General features: G+C 40.4%; 2 protein-coding genes across 15 annotated transcripts in view; one reads left to right on the top strand and one right to left on the bottom strand.

Annotated features, from left to right (window-relative positions):
* adgrl3.1 (adhesion G protein-coupled receptor L3.1) overlaps nt 1–9,901 on the bottom strand; it is a 118,836-nt gene extending 108,935 nt beyond the window's left edge. For 9 of the 12 annotated variants that reach the window (XM_037261741.1, XM_037261774.1, XM_037261783.1 and 6 more), the window contains exon 1: nt 9,335–9,901. The gene's annotated coding sequence lies outside the window, so the exon portion shown is untranslated. The remainder of the gene's footprint in view (nt 1–9,334) is intronic. The other 3 variants (XM_037261765.1, XM_037261791.1, XM_037261818.1) reach the window with 1 other exon arrangement.
* A 998-nt stretch (nt 9,902–10,899) lies between these two features.
* Nucleotides 10,900–12,664, top strand: part of si:dkey-92j12.5 (multiple PDZ domain protein) — a 29,999-nt gene continuing 28,234 nt past the window's right edge. For all 3 annotated transcript variants that reach the window (XM_037259067.1, XM_037259058.1, XM_037259050.1), the window contains exons 1-2: nt 10,900–11,120; nt 11,967–12,066. In XM_037259067.1, the coding sequence (XP_037114962.1) occupies nt 11,982–12,066 (85 nt within the window). In that variant the 5' untranslated portion in view covers nt 10,900–11,120; nt 11,967–11,981. The remainder of the gene's footprint in view (nt 11,121–11,966; nt 12,067–12,664) is intronic.

Below are 12,664 nucleotides of genomic sequence, written 5' to 3'. Positions count from 1 at the left end.
ATCAACAATCAATTCCACACAATTGAATGATCACTTAAAGGATTATAATTTTGGAAGGGCTATTTTTGATAGACTAGAAGTCAAAACCAGGCCTTTGACCTCAAAATGTTCTTTGGATGAATGAAAACAGTCCTGAAAGTCTTCCAAAATGAAGCTACGTAGAGTAGACCACAATATTCTCTTATTTACGGGAGTCCCAATAGCCAAAATACATTCATTTTACTACTACATACACAAAGCTCTTTTAAAATCTAATATATCGAAGGCTATTTCAGTGCACCTCCTCTCCAAGGAAATTACTGGTCCAGTTCCCTTTCGACGCATGTGATGGATGCCGTGTCATCTATCCTACGTAGTGCTGAACAACGAGCCAATCCCGAGGCTCGGGGTGTGATAAACATGTATGCAATTTCTCACATGGTTAGAATGCACATGGACCATGTGAGGTAGTGCTTGGCTCGCAGGCCACAGCGGTGCTCATCTGTCTTGGCGTGACACTATCGCACCACTTTACGTAAAACACTCAGGTGGCGTAAATGATTATATTGCGCGAGGCAGAAGATGCGTCGGAGGGAACGTGACATGCTATGTCCCATGTAAAGGGCCATGCTGGATTTTATCTCCGATGACTGTCCTGTCCTCAGCTGATACGAGACCGTTGTGCTTATTTTAACGTCACGTGCTGCTAAAAGTAACCTCGCTGATTTAACCACAGGTCTCTGCATAGTTATTCACCAGCTAGTCTAAGGGGGTTTAACTTAAGGCCCAACAAGGCGGTATTTTTATACTTCACACAATCGCAAGAGCTCAAGGGGCGAAAAGAAAATAACACAAATGATGATCAAAGCATTGATCGTGACTGCATCTGATAATATCGGTGTTCCATCGAGCGTGACCGCCTGGCCCTCCACCACGTCCTCGCCCAATCACGGCACACCATCAAGTAAGCTTCAGATCAATACTCCCTGGCGCACGTTCTCCCTCTCAAAAGGCAGGGAATGGAAACGTCGCCATGTCGATTTCCATCTCAGCAGTGCCACCATCTACTCGTGAATAAATGACTTATATTGTTATTTTCTCCAATTTACTTTTAAATGACATCAAGCGGAGTTTGATTTTTTTTTTTTTTGCATCTAAAAAGAACCAGATGTACGGAGAGAAAGACGATGTACGTACGTAATGCAGTTAGAATAAAAGCCCAGTAAGCAGGAAATTTAAGAGGAGCCTGGGGATGATGGTATTACATCAGGCCCTGATTGTGGACTATTTGCTGAAGAAGGAAAAAGACACGGAAAATATCAGAGGATGCATTTGGGTGGATACACAGGAGGCATGTGAACACTGAGAATGCCATTGCAGCAGTTTGCAATCAAGGTAGAAGAACTTTTGCTCAAGAATATCTGCAAAAAAGAAAAAACTAGAAGGCAAAATTAGCACAATTACGTGATGGCATTACAGAATCTATTCCACAACATCCATTATCTGGAATCGCACGTCTTTATTTGCAGTATTACCAAAACAATGCTGTATTTTCCGACTCTTGTTCCTTCCATTGATAAGAGACGCTGTTTTTACAACACGGCACCAAGAGATTTATGCCCACAGCCCTGCCGTGACCTCATTGTTCATTGCCCCATAATTCAAATCTGCTCTGCTGTGTTGCATCACATTGTGGATGACTCATTTCAAAGCTAAGCAAAGGGAGGCCTCCTAAAGCATGCGATTGTCGAACGGCGGAGGGACGCGACTCGGAATTTCCCACATCAATACTGCGGCCATGAACCAAAGACGCGAGCAAAACACACACACACAGTGTAAATTGACTCAACTGGGGAAGAGGGGAGCCGTAAGTGCTATTGTAAATGATTTCCGGCAGAGACAAAAATAATCATCAGACCTTTTGAGTTTGCGTCTTACAATCACTTTGGTCTTGTCCACTCATTCAGCTCCCACGTGGCTTTGTGTGCCCGTATGTGTGTGTGTGTATATGTACAGTTGCTAGCCACGTCTGTAGTGTGACGGAAATTGATCTACGCCCGTTGATGTGTGGATGGAGTATCTGTAAGAGGAAAGGCATGCATGCGTGTGTAATTCTATTGAGCAGTGACTGTTAAGGAAGAAAAAGAGTGAGGCCAGAAGGACAGCGAGAAGAAGAGGAGATTGAAAAAGACATTTATGGTAGATGGCGAGATAACTTCTGAGCGAGTGAGACGGTTTAGTCGAAAATACTTTGTTTACTGATGTGAATACAAAAAAATGTTGTTAAGGGACTATTTGAGGCATGGTAATAATTTGAGAACTATTCTCTGAATGAAACAGGATTAACATGAAAAATAAATGCAAGATGATTTCGCCCTTATTGGAATTCAGCATAATTTAATCAATTAAAAAGCATCAAGGCTGAATAGTCGCCGTCTTTCCGCTATTACTCCCTACCACCATTGCATAAAAAAACATCTTTGCAATACACAGCACCTATTTTAATACACAATTGTTAATAGTAATCACTGTCTATAATTTTATTTTATCTTCATTGGGTATTTTATTAGTATTGTTAAACTGATAATGTTAATAATAATAAAAAAATCCCCATCTTCTACTAGAGCAATGCTCTCAGTGGAATTACGTATTTTGCCTTGAAAATTCTACTTAATCTATTTTATGTGAATTTGATTACATCTATATTCATCGTAAATACTAGATTGAAATCAGCATTATTGTCTTAAATATCGTCTTTTGTTTGTCCAGCAAAACATCAATACTTACAGTTGATTGGCCAATGCATCCCCACAGATGTTGTTTAACAGTGCGATTACAGTTTCCTGCTGAACAATACAACCATTGAGCAGGATTACGACATGTATCACAAGCACTTGTGCACACACACACACACACACACACACATACTTGTATACACACAGCTCCACTAGGAGACGGCAAGAGTCCGGCCAACAGTTGACATTCCTTCCAAACATCCCAAAAGATGGAGTGTTTTTTTCCAAGCTTCCCAACAGTTGTACAATTTATGCTGACGAAGATATCTTTCACTTCGGGGTCGGTCTTGTCAAGGCCATGGCTGCAATGAGGCGGTCAGAGCTCTGAGATTATAAAGCCGGCTACTGAGTCCCGCTCCCCCCCACCACCCTCCTGCCCCCTTTTAGCCAGGCAGACGTCTAATCACGTTGCAAAGTAGCGACGTCCTGCCCTCACGCTGAGTGAACTACTAATGGGGTTGAATTATAGACGCGGCCAGCTTCACACGTGCGGAGAGAAGTGAGTTGTCACTAGTCCGAGGTGGAAATGCAAGGAGGCGCAGTAATTCTTTGACGGGTAATGGATGCTCGAAGGAAGGATGTGTTAACACATGACCGAGTGCTTTGGCTGGGTGAAGAAGACCGTCGAGGATTTGCCCTCATTAATTCAATACAGCATAGAGATGTCGTTCAGGGTTTGAAAAGGGGGCTTCTGAATTAGGTTAAAGTGGGGTTCACGCATTAGGAACTGAGACTTTGAAATCCAGTCTTCCTCCTTCTCATTTTAATGGTACCAAGATGTTGGTGTTGCACAGTTTAAGACATAGGTGTCAAACTCAAGGCCCGGGGGCCAGATGCGGCCCATCATGTCATTCTAGTATATGGCCCGTGAGATCAAATCATGTCAACTCCGATGATTCTTGCTAAAATCTGCACCATCATTTTTAATTTGCATGTGTAATAAATAATAATGTTGAGATTTTGTAAGAATTGTTTTACTCTTTTTACAGTAATTTGAACAATAACTGAAGAAAACATTAGTTCTGATTTCAGAATCCATCTATTTCTTATGACGATTAAACATTTATTTGGTATCATTGTCATAATGGCCCTCCGAGGGAAGCCCACGATAAAATTGAGTTAAGCCAAGGTAACCATTTAGTTATGCAAAAAAGGTTTGTTGTCTCAATAAGCGGATATCAACCTTCGCCTGTTTTGTCTCTGACACTGAAACGTTTATCTCGACACGCATAAATTAGCTGAGGAAGTGCAGATTGTTGAAGAGATTCTTGATAAAAGTCATTTTGTGGAAATCAGCCCCAAGGTTCTTTGTCAACGCATTGGACTTAGAAACTCGAGCAACCCCCTGCCTAATCAAATAAAGCTTGAGATAGGACTAGTTATCTTCTCATCGATTTATTTGATCTTTTTCAAGCTCAAAAAATCCCGCTGTGCTTTTTTCATCTGTCATTCAGAGCATTTAATCATGTGTTTTTTGTAATTATTTTTTATTTTGTTTTATTTTATTAACTCAACAAGAATAATTTGCCCTTGCACCAAAATCCCTTAGTGCAAAAACATTTAACCTTTACTCCCGAATCCAGTACCCAAACAGCCTCTGACTGCGACTGAAAACAATCCATTTCCTGAAGCTGATTGTCGGGACTTTCCCATCGGAAATAATGTAAAGCGTATACTCCATTCCACGGTCAACCGGTTGCCCTCAATAAAACTTGAATAACAGTACAAACAATTTTCCAAATAACATTTTACCTAGTATACAACTGTAAAAATAATTGGAGAGAGGTCTCGTGAAAGCACATGTGCAGATCTTGTGCAGCACTCATGTTGCTGGGTGGTGTTAAATTTAATACCCACTTAACACTTGCAAGATAGTTTCATCGACTTTTGATGCCTGATTTTAGACCCCTTAATCATCAGCACTACCTGGTTTATTACAGGCTATTCATGAGCCACTCTTGTATAATGTGCCCCTAACATTCTGCTGTTAGCTCACTTTAAGTTTCCACTCTTGTCACATCCAGTTTGTGTCACATCCAGCATCTATAAGCAGACTCAAAAGCTGGCCAGAAGATTTAAATTTACATGCAAACCTTCCATTATTGGTTCCACTGCAGGGGCTGTTGTGATGCACGCAATATCAGAATGATGTTATGCTTATATCGAAATTCCAGACTCTGGAATTTGACGACAATGTGAAGCGAACAAAAGATGAAGAAGAAGAAGAGCAAAATGGAGCGTGACAAACTGCACGGCAGCATTTCTCTCACTTTCCTTAAATTTGGTTTTGAGTTGTCGCTTTGACTCACTCGCGTAGTACATCGAGGTCGAAGGCTGTCACCAAATTATTGCGTCAAGGTTGGATTCTGGTCCAGAGTCAGGCCCCACCCAACACTTTTTACAGTTTCTGCGGTGAGAAAACATATGGCGGATGCAGGTCGCCCTAAATATGGTCTTGTGCTTGCTTCATGCTTCTTTAAAATACGTTTCTTGATTCTGAGCATGAGCTCCTCTTTTATGTATTCAAATATTCTGTCGCTTAATAGTACACATTAACACGTCAATCTCCAAAACTTCTCAACTTTGAGGGAGATACGTCACCGTACTGCCTCCGTTCATTTCCAATGGGAAACATATTTTGATTAGATTCCCTGTTCTGCAAAGATTGCTCTGTTCACAAAGCAAAAACTTAAATTAACTGCTAAGTTTCAAACTACTGTGAAGAAATTTGTGTTTTTGTAGTATTTGGCACGTCTGGTATGTTTGAGGTACAGGACTTTTAGATTAAGCTGTAAATTAGGCATATGCAAACAAAGGAATTCTCATACTATTACTACCAATAATAATAATGGGAATTATGATAATAATGATGATAATGATGATAATAATGATAATAATAATAATAATTGAGATAAGTGTAATACATTGTAAGCGTAGACTCTCTGATATTGATATTGCTCCAATATCAACAGCAACAAAAAAAGAGTATCAGATTATCAGACATCTAAAATCCCCGATAGAAGTGGTCCAGCACTTCTGTCCAGCATCCAAAGCCCACGAGATGCGCTTCAATTGAGCTGACCACAAAAACAAGGCCTTTAATGTTCAGAATTGTTCAAAATGGCCACTGCCCAGTTGTAAAGACAACTTGCCAATATTGTCCTGCTACCATACAGGTGACCCGGTGACCTGATATTATCCAATCAACAAAAGCTCATCACACGTATTGCTTTATAAATTCAATTTAACTCCGTTGATTAAGTCTGGTTGAAACTGAGTCATCAGCGTCACTATAAATGAAGCCTGCACCTCATATCTTAGTGTATCTAAATCCTTTCGACAAAAAGGTTTACTTTGAGTTTGGGTGAGCCCACCAAGCGCATGACGATGAATCCCTTATTCAAATCACACGGTGCTTCTATTAGCGGATTTAATATTGTCATATCACTCACCACATTCCTAACCAAATATTGTGCAGCGTTAACAGCTCTGAAACAAACAAAGCCATTAGCCAATGAAGTGGAACACTCTGAATGTGCACAACCATCATCATTTGCACACTTCCCCCAACAAGCAGCTCCATCTGCATTGTGAATCACAAGAAGTAAAATGAATTAGTGACCTAATTAAAGAAGGACGTTCAGACCAACGGGAAGAAAAGCCATTCTTGCTGAATGTGCTTGCTTGTATGACTTTTTGGTGCATTGCCGGGTATTTTACAGCAAGTGTTTTTCATACAACACATCGCCGTTGCTTTCGCGCCCTTTGACCTAAGATGGGCGCTAGCACGCATTCACGTTCGATATGGCACAGATGTTTGCTAAGTCTGTCGGTAAAAGTAAAAAACAAGATGGAAGGTATGAGTTTTAGGATGAGGATGACAAATAAAAAATAAGACAACAGTTGCTGTAATTAGAGGAGTCAAAATTAATTGATTGAGAACTAATCGGTTATCATATCACCAACAATTTTAATAATAAATTACTAATCATTCAGGGCCATCGTTTCTCCTAAAATTGTCTAATTCCAGACTCTATTAGATTCTAATTATTCTCTGAAAGCAAGCTTTATTTTTTCATCAAAATAATATTTTCGAAAACAGTGATTGAATCATTAACTGAATCAGGTGGGTGAATACAGAATCATCTCTCCCTTGAGCCATCACAAAACAGTACCAAATAAAAAAACAAGAATTGATTAAATGACCAATAATCATGAAAAGTATTTTTTTAATACACTTCAATGAAAAATAAAATTTGTATCCAAGCATTTCTAAAAATATGCAGGTGTGACAGTTACCTAGATTTATTCATATTTACCAGATCAATTAAATATATTTGATATGGAAAGTCTCCGAGGTGTGTTTGCTTGAGTGGATCGATTGATGAATAAAAGATCCCGACCCAGTCTGAGGTATGAAACCGTGCCGCCACGACGTAAGAATATATAATTTAATCGGATTTCATGCAGAAAGCATCGCACATCAGAAAACAGACAAAAAGAAACTATTGGGTCAGCCGGCTCACTCAGGATGGGCAACATTGATCAATTCATTCATCGACCATGTGTCAGTTGTGCAAAATGTATTGTTTTTTAATCATGACTTGCATCAATTATGGCAAAATGGAGAGGAGATGTGCTGTCTATTCAGACAACTGGTACAGAGTCAAGAAATTGGGGTGTTACTTCATATGACACTGGCATGGAAATAGATTTTGAAGAGCTCCAAGTTGTTTTTGTTCAAGCAATTTTATGGATAGAATAAAACCACATTATCTTGGCTTGATTACAACAGATAGTCTTAATCTCTGGAAAATACAGTAGACTTTTGTACAATGTGAACAAATCCTTATAGGCAGATGTTTTAGAGATTGTTCCGAATTTCATTATGGAGCCGAGGGGGTCAATTCTGTGATAAAGGGGGGAGGCAAACATGGTGGGACGTAACATCCTGTTGTCATAATGTGGAAGAATGCATCTTTCTCTCGCATGAATGGCTTTTTTCCACATTATCTCCCTCGCTCCATCTTTTCCGGTTTTGAAAAATGCATTATTGTGGCCACTGTGTTTACAAGACTTTTCCAAACTAACCATCACAGACATACATTGTCTTTGTATGTCCACCACCGAAGCATTGAACAGCAAAGAAGGACTTTAAGATGTTTATTTTATTTTATTTTTTACATGCATGGATATGAATATGAATTGCTAATACTAATTGTCATTCAATGAATTTATAAAAAATTAAATTAGCCCAAACGGATAGATGTATGATAGAAAAGATTTTTCTCGGGAAGATTTAGTAAGATTGCATACCAAACAGGAATTATGGATGAATGAATGCAAGATCACTTTGACTTTAACAGATGTGCTGCTGACAGATGTTTTAGTGATATTTATGTCATCCCCAAACATAATTATGTCCTCCGAGACGGACGCTACAACAGATGCCACCAGAATGTCGGTGAAGCAAATCTACATGGTTCCAAAAAAAAGATAAAGAAGCTGCAGCGTATAAGTCCAAAGAAGACAAGTAACTGTCTGCACTGACCATTTCCCCGCCGGCGTGGCTCACCTGACTCTTGTATTCCTTTTAAGCTGTTGCAATGACAGATGCGTCAACACATTGTCACCAGCCTTGTTGCTTGCATCTCCACTGCCTTTGTAACACACACAAAGAATTTGCACACTATGTCCGAGCTGAGAGCCATTTGGATGCTGAGTGCGGATCCCCAGTGACTCACAAGGGTCAGTGCAAAAAAAAAAAAAAAAAAAAGGACAAAAATCGCTCACACTGAGGACAAATTTCCAGTAAGGGTCATACAAGGGTGTACTTGCTTTCCAATCCACATTTTCTGACAGGAAGTGCTCCTGATAACTCAGCAACAATGAGGCATAAACGCTTATTATTGTATTTCATGTGGATGACAAAGAGCAATTTAACAGGAAATGACTGTGCCACCTTTGGTAGTTTTCATCAAGGTCATTTACAACCCAAGGCGCCTCCACAGTAAATAAGAGCAATAGCTTTCACTCTTGAACCCGCATGATTGACATCTCCCTGTGTGCGCTGGCCTGCTGGTTCCTGTTTTGATTACAGAGTGGCTGCATTCGGGATTTTAAGACTAGTGCGCACACCAAAAAAGGAGACTTATCGCATTCCAATATATCCAAATGACAGCATGCTAACATGGGTGAAATGCTGAGAAGATGAAGACTGCCTGTCATCCATCACGCCACAGAGCACCCTGCAGTGAGGCAGACACATGCGGAACAGAATAATAATGTACAGGCTCTATCCTCTACGGGAATACTATAACGTGATTAAATTGCTTAGTTTTTTTGCAAGCTGGTATTTGACGCCCATGCAGCCAGCCACGCAAGATTGCGGGATGGCTATACCGTATAGCGCCTTTACATTGCATTACACACTAACGCATCTAACGGGACCGGTCAAGTGTTGCCTTATAGGCCACATTCCCATGAGCAAGTCCGGGTTGCCATGCCATTTGCATAGAAACAGGTTGATATGGAGAGGAAGAAATGAAAGAAAGCCTTACCGTGTCAGTATGAGCATATACATACAGTACACATCCCGTGCACAGTAGAAGCGAAATTAAGCCCGCTATCGTACAGTCCTTTTTTTGCAAATAGATGAGAAATGACCGCACTTGACTCCGGCTCTTCTGTTCAAATAGGGAAGGAAATGAAATTTCAAAAATGAGGGGAATATTTTGCAAAGCGGCAAGTAAGGTAGTGTGCTTGGTATCCGGAGGCACGCGAGGGGATGGACGGATGGAAGTCCGCTGGAGTGTGCAGGGGAAGGAGGATAGAGGCGTATTTCTTGCCGCCTGTCTCCTCCCGTTCTCCCTCCCTCCCTCCCTCTCTTTCTCTCTCCTCTCTATCCCTCGTTATCTCCCCTAGACGCCTTTATTACCTTCACTGACTTTTCTCCACGAGCGCCAAAACAGTGCGGTCAAGTCAGTTGCAAAGGGTCAGCTATGACACAAACCGGTTTTGTTTTGTTTTTTTTGCAGGACGCTGCACGGTGGATGAGAGCGTGCAGCCCGGCGACATGAGGCTTGTGTGGCAAGGCGGGCGGGGGTGAGCGCGAGGATGGGTGGGTGGCTTGTTTTAGGAGGGATGGGAAGGTGGTGATGATTTCTGCCAAGGGGATGCACGCAGAAAGAAAGCGCCAGGAGAGAAGAGTGGCTCGATCAAGTGGGCTATCTGGTGGAAAACACGGAACTGGATTGGATTCCGAGATGTCTAGAGTTAGGGCTCCACCTACCGTGTGTAAACACACAAACACACTGGAAAGGGGTTGAAACTTGAGCAGAAACCGAATTTCCCTCTGCAAAACTCAAATGACCTTGTGAAAAGAAGTTGTGTTTGTTTGTGTTGTACTCTGTTGATATTCCTAACTTGATTGCCAAGTTTTTTTTTCAGTCAAAGCTCACGTTTCAATACAAATTAAAAAAAAATCTAATGGCGCACTTGAAAAAATTCACAAATATCGTTCTGTAACTGGAACAACGATAATCTAGTTTCAATTTGCTTGCACGTTTTCTTATTGTCTAACAAATTAGATGGACGGACGGACTGGCGATTGGATGGATGGATAGACGGGCGGGCGGACGAATGGGCGGACGGACAAACGGACGGACGGATGGATGGTAGATACCGATGGTAAAACATGTTGCCGTTTTCACAAAGTTTAAGACTATTTCTTCTGGTTAAGGTTGTCATTTTTTATTATTATTTGTAGTCAAAATGATATATTGTTGGTCAAAAATCTAATTTGCAGATTGCCATTTTATTTTGCCTTTATTATAACATTCATTCTGTTATTGAAGAACATAATAAATCATAAGTAACTCCCTTTTCTTGGTCAGTCTTTCATTGAATTAGTCTTACTCAAGTAATTACTTGGAGGACTACTTTTTTTTTTTATAGGAAAAGTGCTTTTACTCTGGAACGTCCTTTTTTCCCCCTTCACAACTAATATGTTAAAAACCATGTGCCAACTCAACTGCAAGGTGTACTTAATGTTGTGTCCGGTGAATGTCAGGGTAAAGGATCAGCGGCCGACATGCGCACTGGCGTCCTGTCAAAGAGGGCTGCAGAATAAATTACACTTGCTTCTTTGATAAGCAGGTCGTGTGCCATTGTACTGTCACTTGTTATGGAAACTTAGTTTTTTTCTGTGCGTGTATTTTCTGGCGTCTCGCAGTGAACCAGAGGAAGCCGTGAGCGTCCACAGTATATCCGGGACCTGTTGCGCGTCCCCCGGTGTGTGTCCATGGATCTTTACGGAGCGTCTGTGATGACCGTCTGCTCGTCACGGTAATGGACGGAACTAGATGCTGTCTGTATATGTCATGTCAAATTAATAGCTAACGTGCATAATTGATTAGTCTAAATGATGATCATATTGATGTTGTCTAGTCTGCATCGCCTTATTAAGAGAAAATAAGTTCGGAATAAACCGTGAAGGACGCTGCGACGCACTTATCTGTTGCCACACTAATTAGCTTTTCAATGAGACGTTGTCATTGCCAACGGAAACCATTTTTGCACGATACACTCAATGGACTCATGAGGTACACATCCGTTCAAATTCAATAAAAGAGCTTTATTTCAAATTCTGGCTTCATATAAGATGATAATGCTACACAATATTTGTTATGTGGGGGAGGGGGTTGCACATTATTATCGGATTTATGTTATTGATTCAAAAATGTTCCTAAGATCAAAAAGAACTGCTTCAGTCAGATTTGATCATGCAATTGAGTACAACTCCACCACCAAGAAACATTTGGTTGTCTCAAAAATAAGCGTGATTGTGACATATATGTTCAAAATGTAATAATGTTGAGACCAACCAATATACAGTAGGCTGATGGAGAGGCTGTATGTCGCAGTTAATTACCATCGGGGGCTGGTAAACCCTTTTGGAGATTTAAATCCTGCTAAAGAGCATTAGTTGACAAGCCATTCGCTTGTTTAAAAAAAAAAAAAGATAATGGTGAAGGAAATGAAATGTGTTGCAGAGCAGATGTGGAATGCATATTGAACACATTTCTTTAATTATGATTGGAAGATCTTTCTATGTGCGGTTGCAATTAATTGCTATAAGATACTTCCCAAGTATTCCGCAAATAAAGTGACAAAAGTATTTATTCTTTTTAGGTGTTGAAATCTTGGATGCCAGAAAGAAAATGGCATTTAACTGAGACGCAAAGTCAACAAGAAAGTGCTCAACCAAGCAAATCTATGATGGAGATCATGGGTAAGTACATTAAAGACTTCCAGACCAGACACACATGCCGAATTGTATACTTATTTACAGGCAAGGTTGCACTAGTACAGTGAAGATGCACCCCAACTTTGTTGTGAAGAGTTTACAGCATTTTAATCTTCTGCCATGTGTAATTACTGAACTTGTGTCATTAGCTACTTCCTCACCTAATACGGCGGGACAACTTGACCCCATGCAAGCTTCCAGGGTTTTGCATTTTTTGGCAGTTTCACAATTGTACCCTTGCAGCATTTGGATTTTAATACTGATTACCATAATTTTTGGACTATAAGCCGCACCAGACTATAAGGCGCACCAGCTGAAATTCGTGATTCAGGGTTTACAATTTGAGAAAAAAGTAGCGGCTTATAGTCCGAAAATAAAGGTAATATAAAGGGCAGACTATTTATGCAACTAAAATATGCTACCTTGAAATGAGCTCTAGTCAGGTAGGGGTCACAACTTGAATTTCTCGTGAGCATTTTTTGTCAGTTTCACAATTGTACATTTGCAGCATTTGGATTTCAATACTGATGAGTATAAAGGTCAGATCATTTATGCAACTAAAATATGCTAGATATGAGAATTA

This window comes from Syngnathus acus, chromosome 1, assembly GCF_901709675.1.
Source record: "Syngnathus acus chromosome 1, fSynAcu1.2, whole genome shotgun sequence".
Lineage (NCBI taxonomy): Eukaryota > Metazoa > Chordata > Actinopteri > Syngnathiformes > Syngnathidae > Syngnathus > Syngnathus acus.
This window is presented reverse-complemented; position numbering and strand designations above follow the sequence as displayed.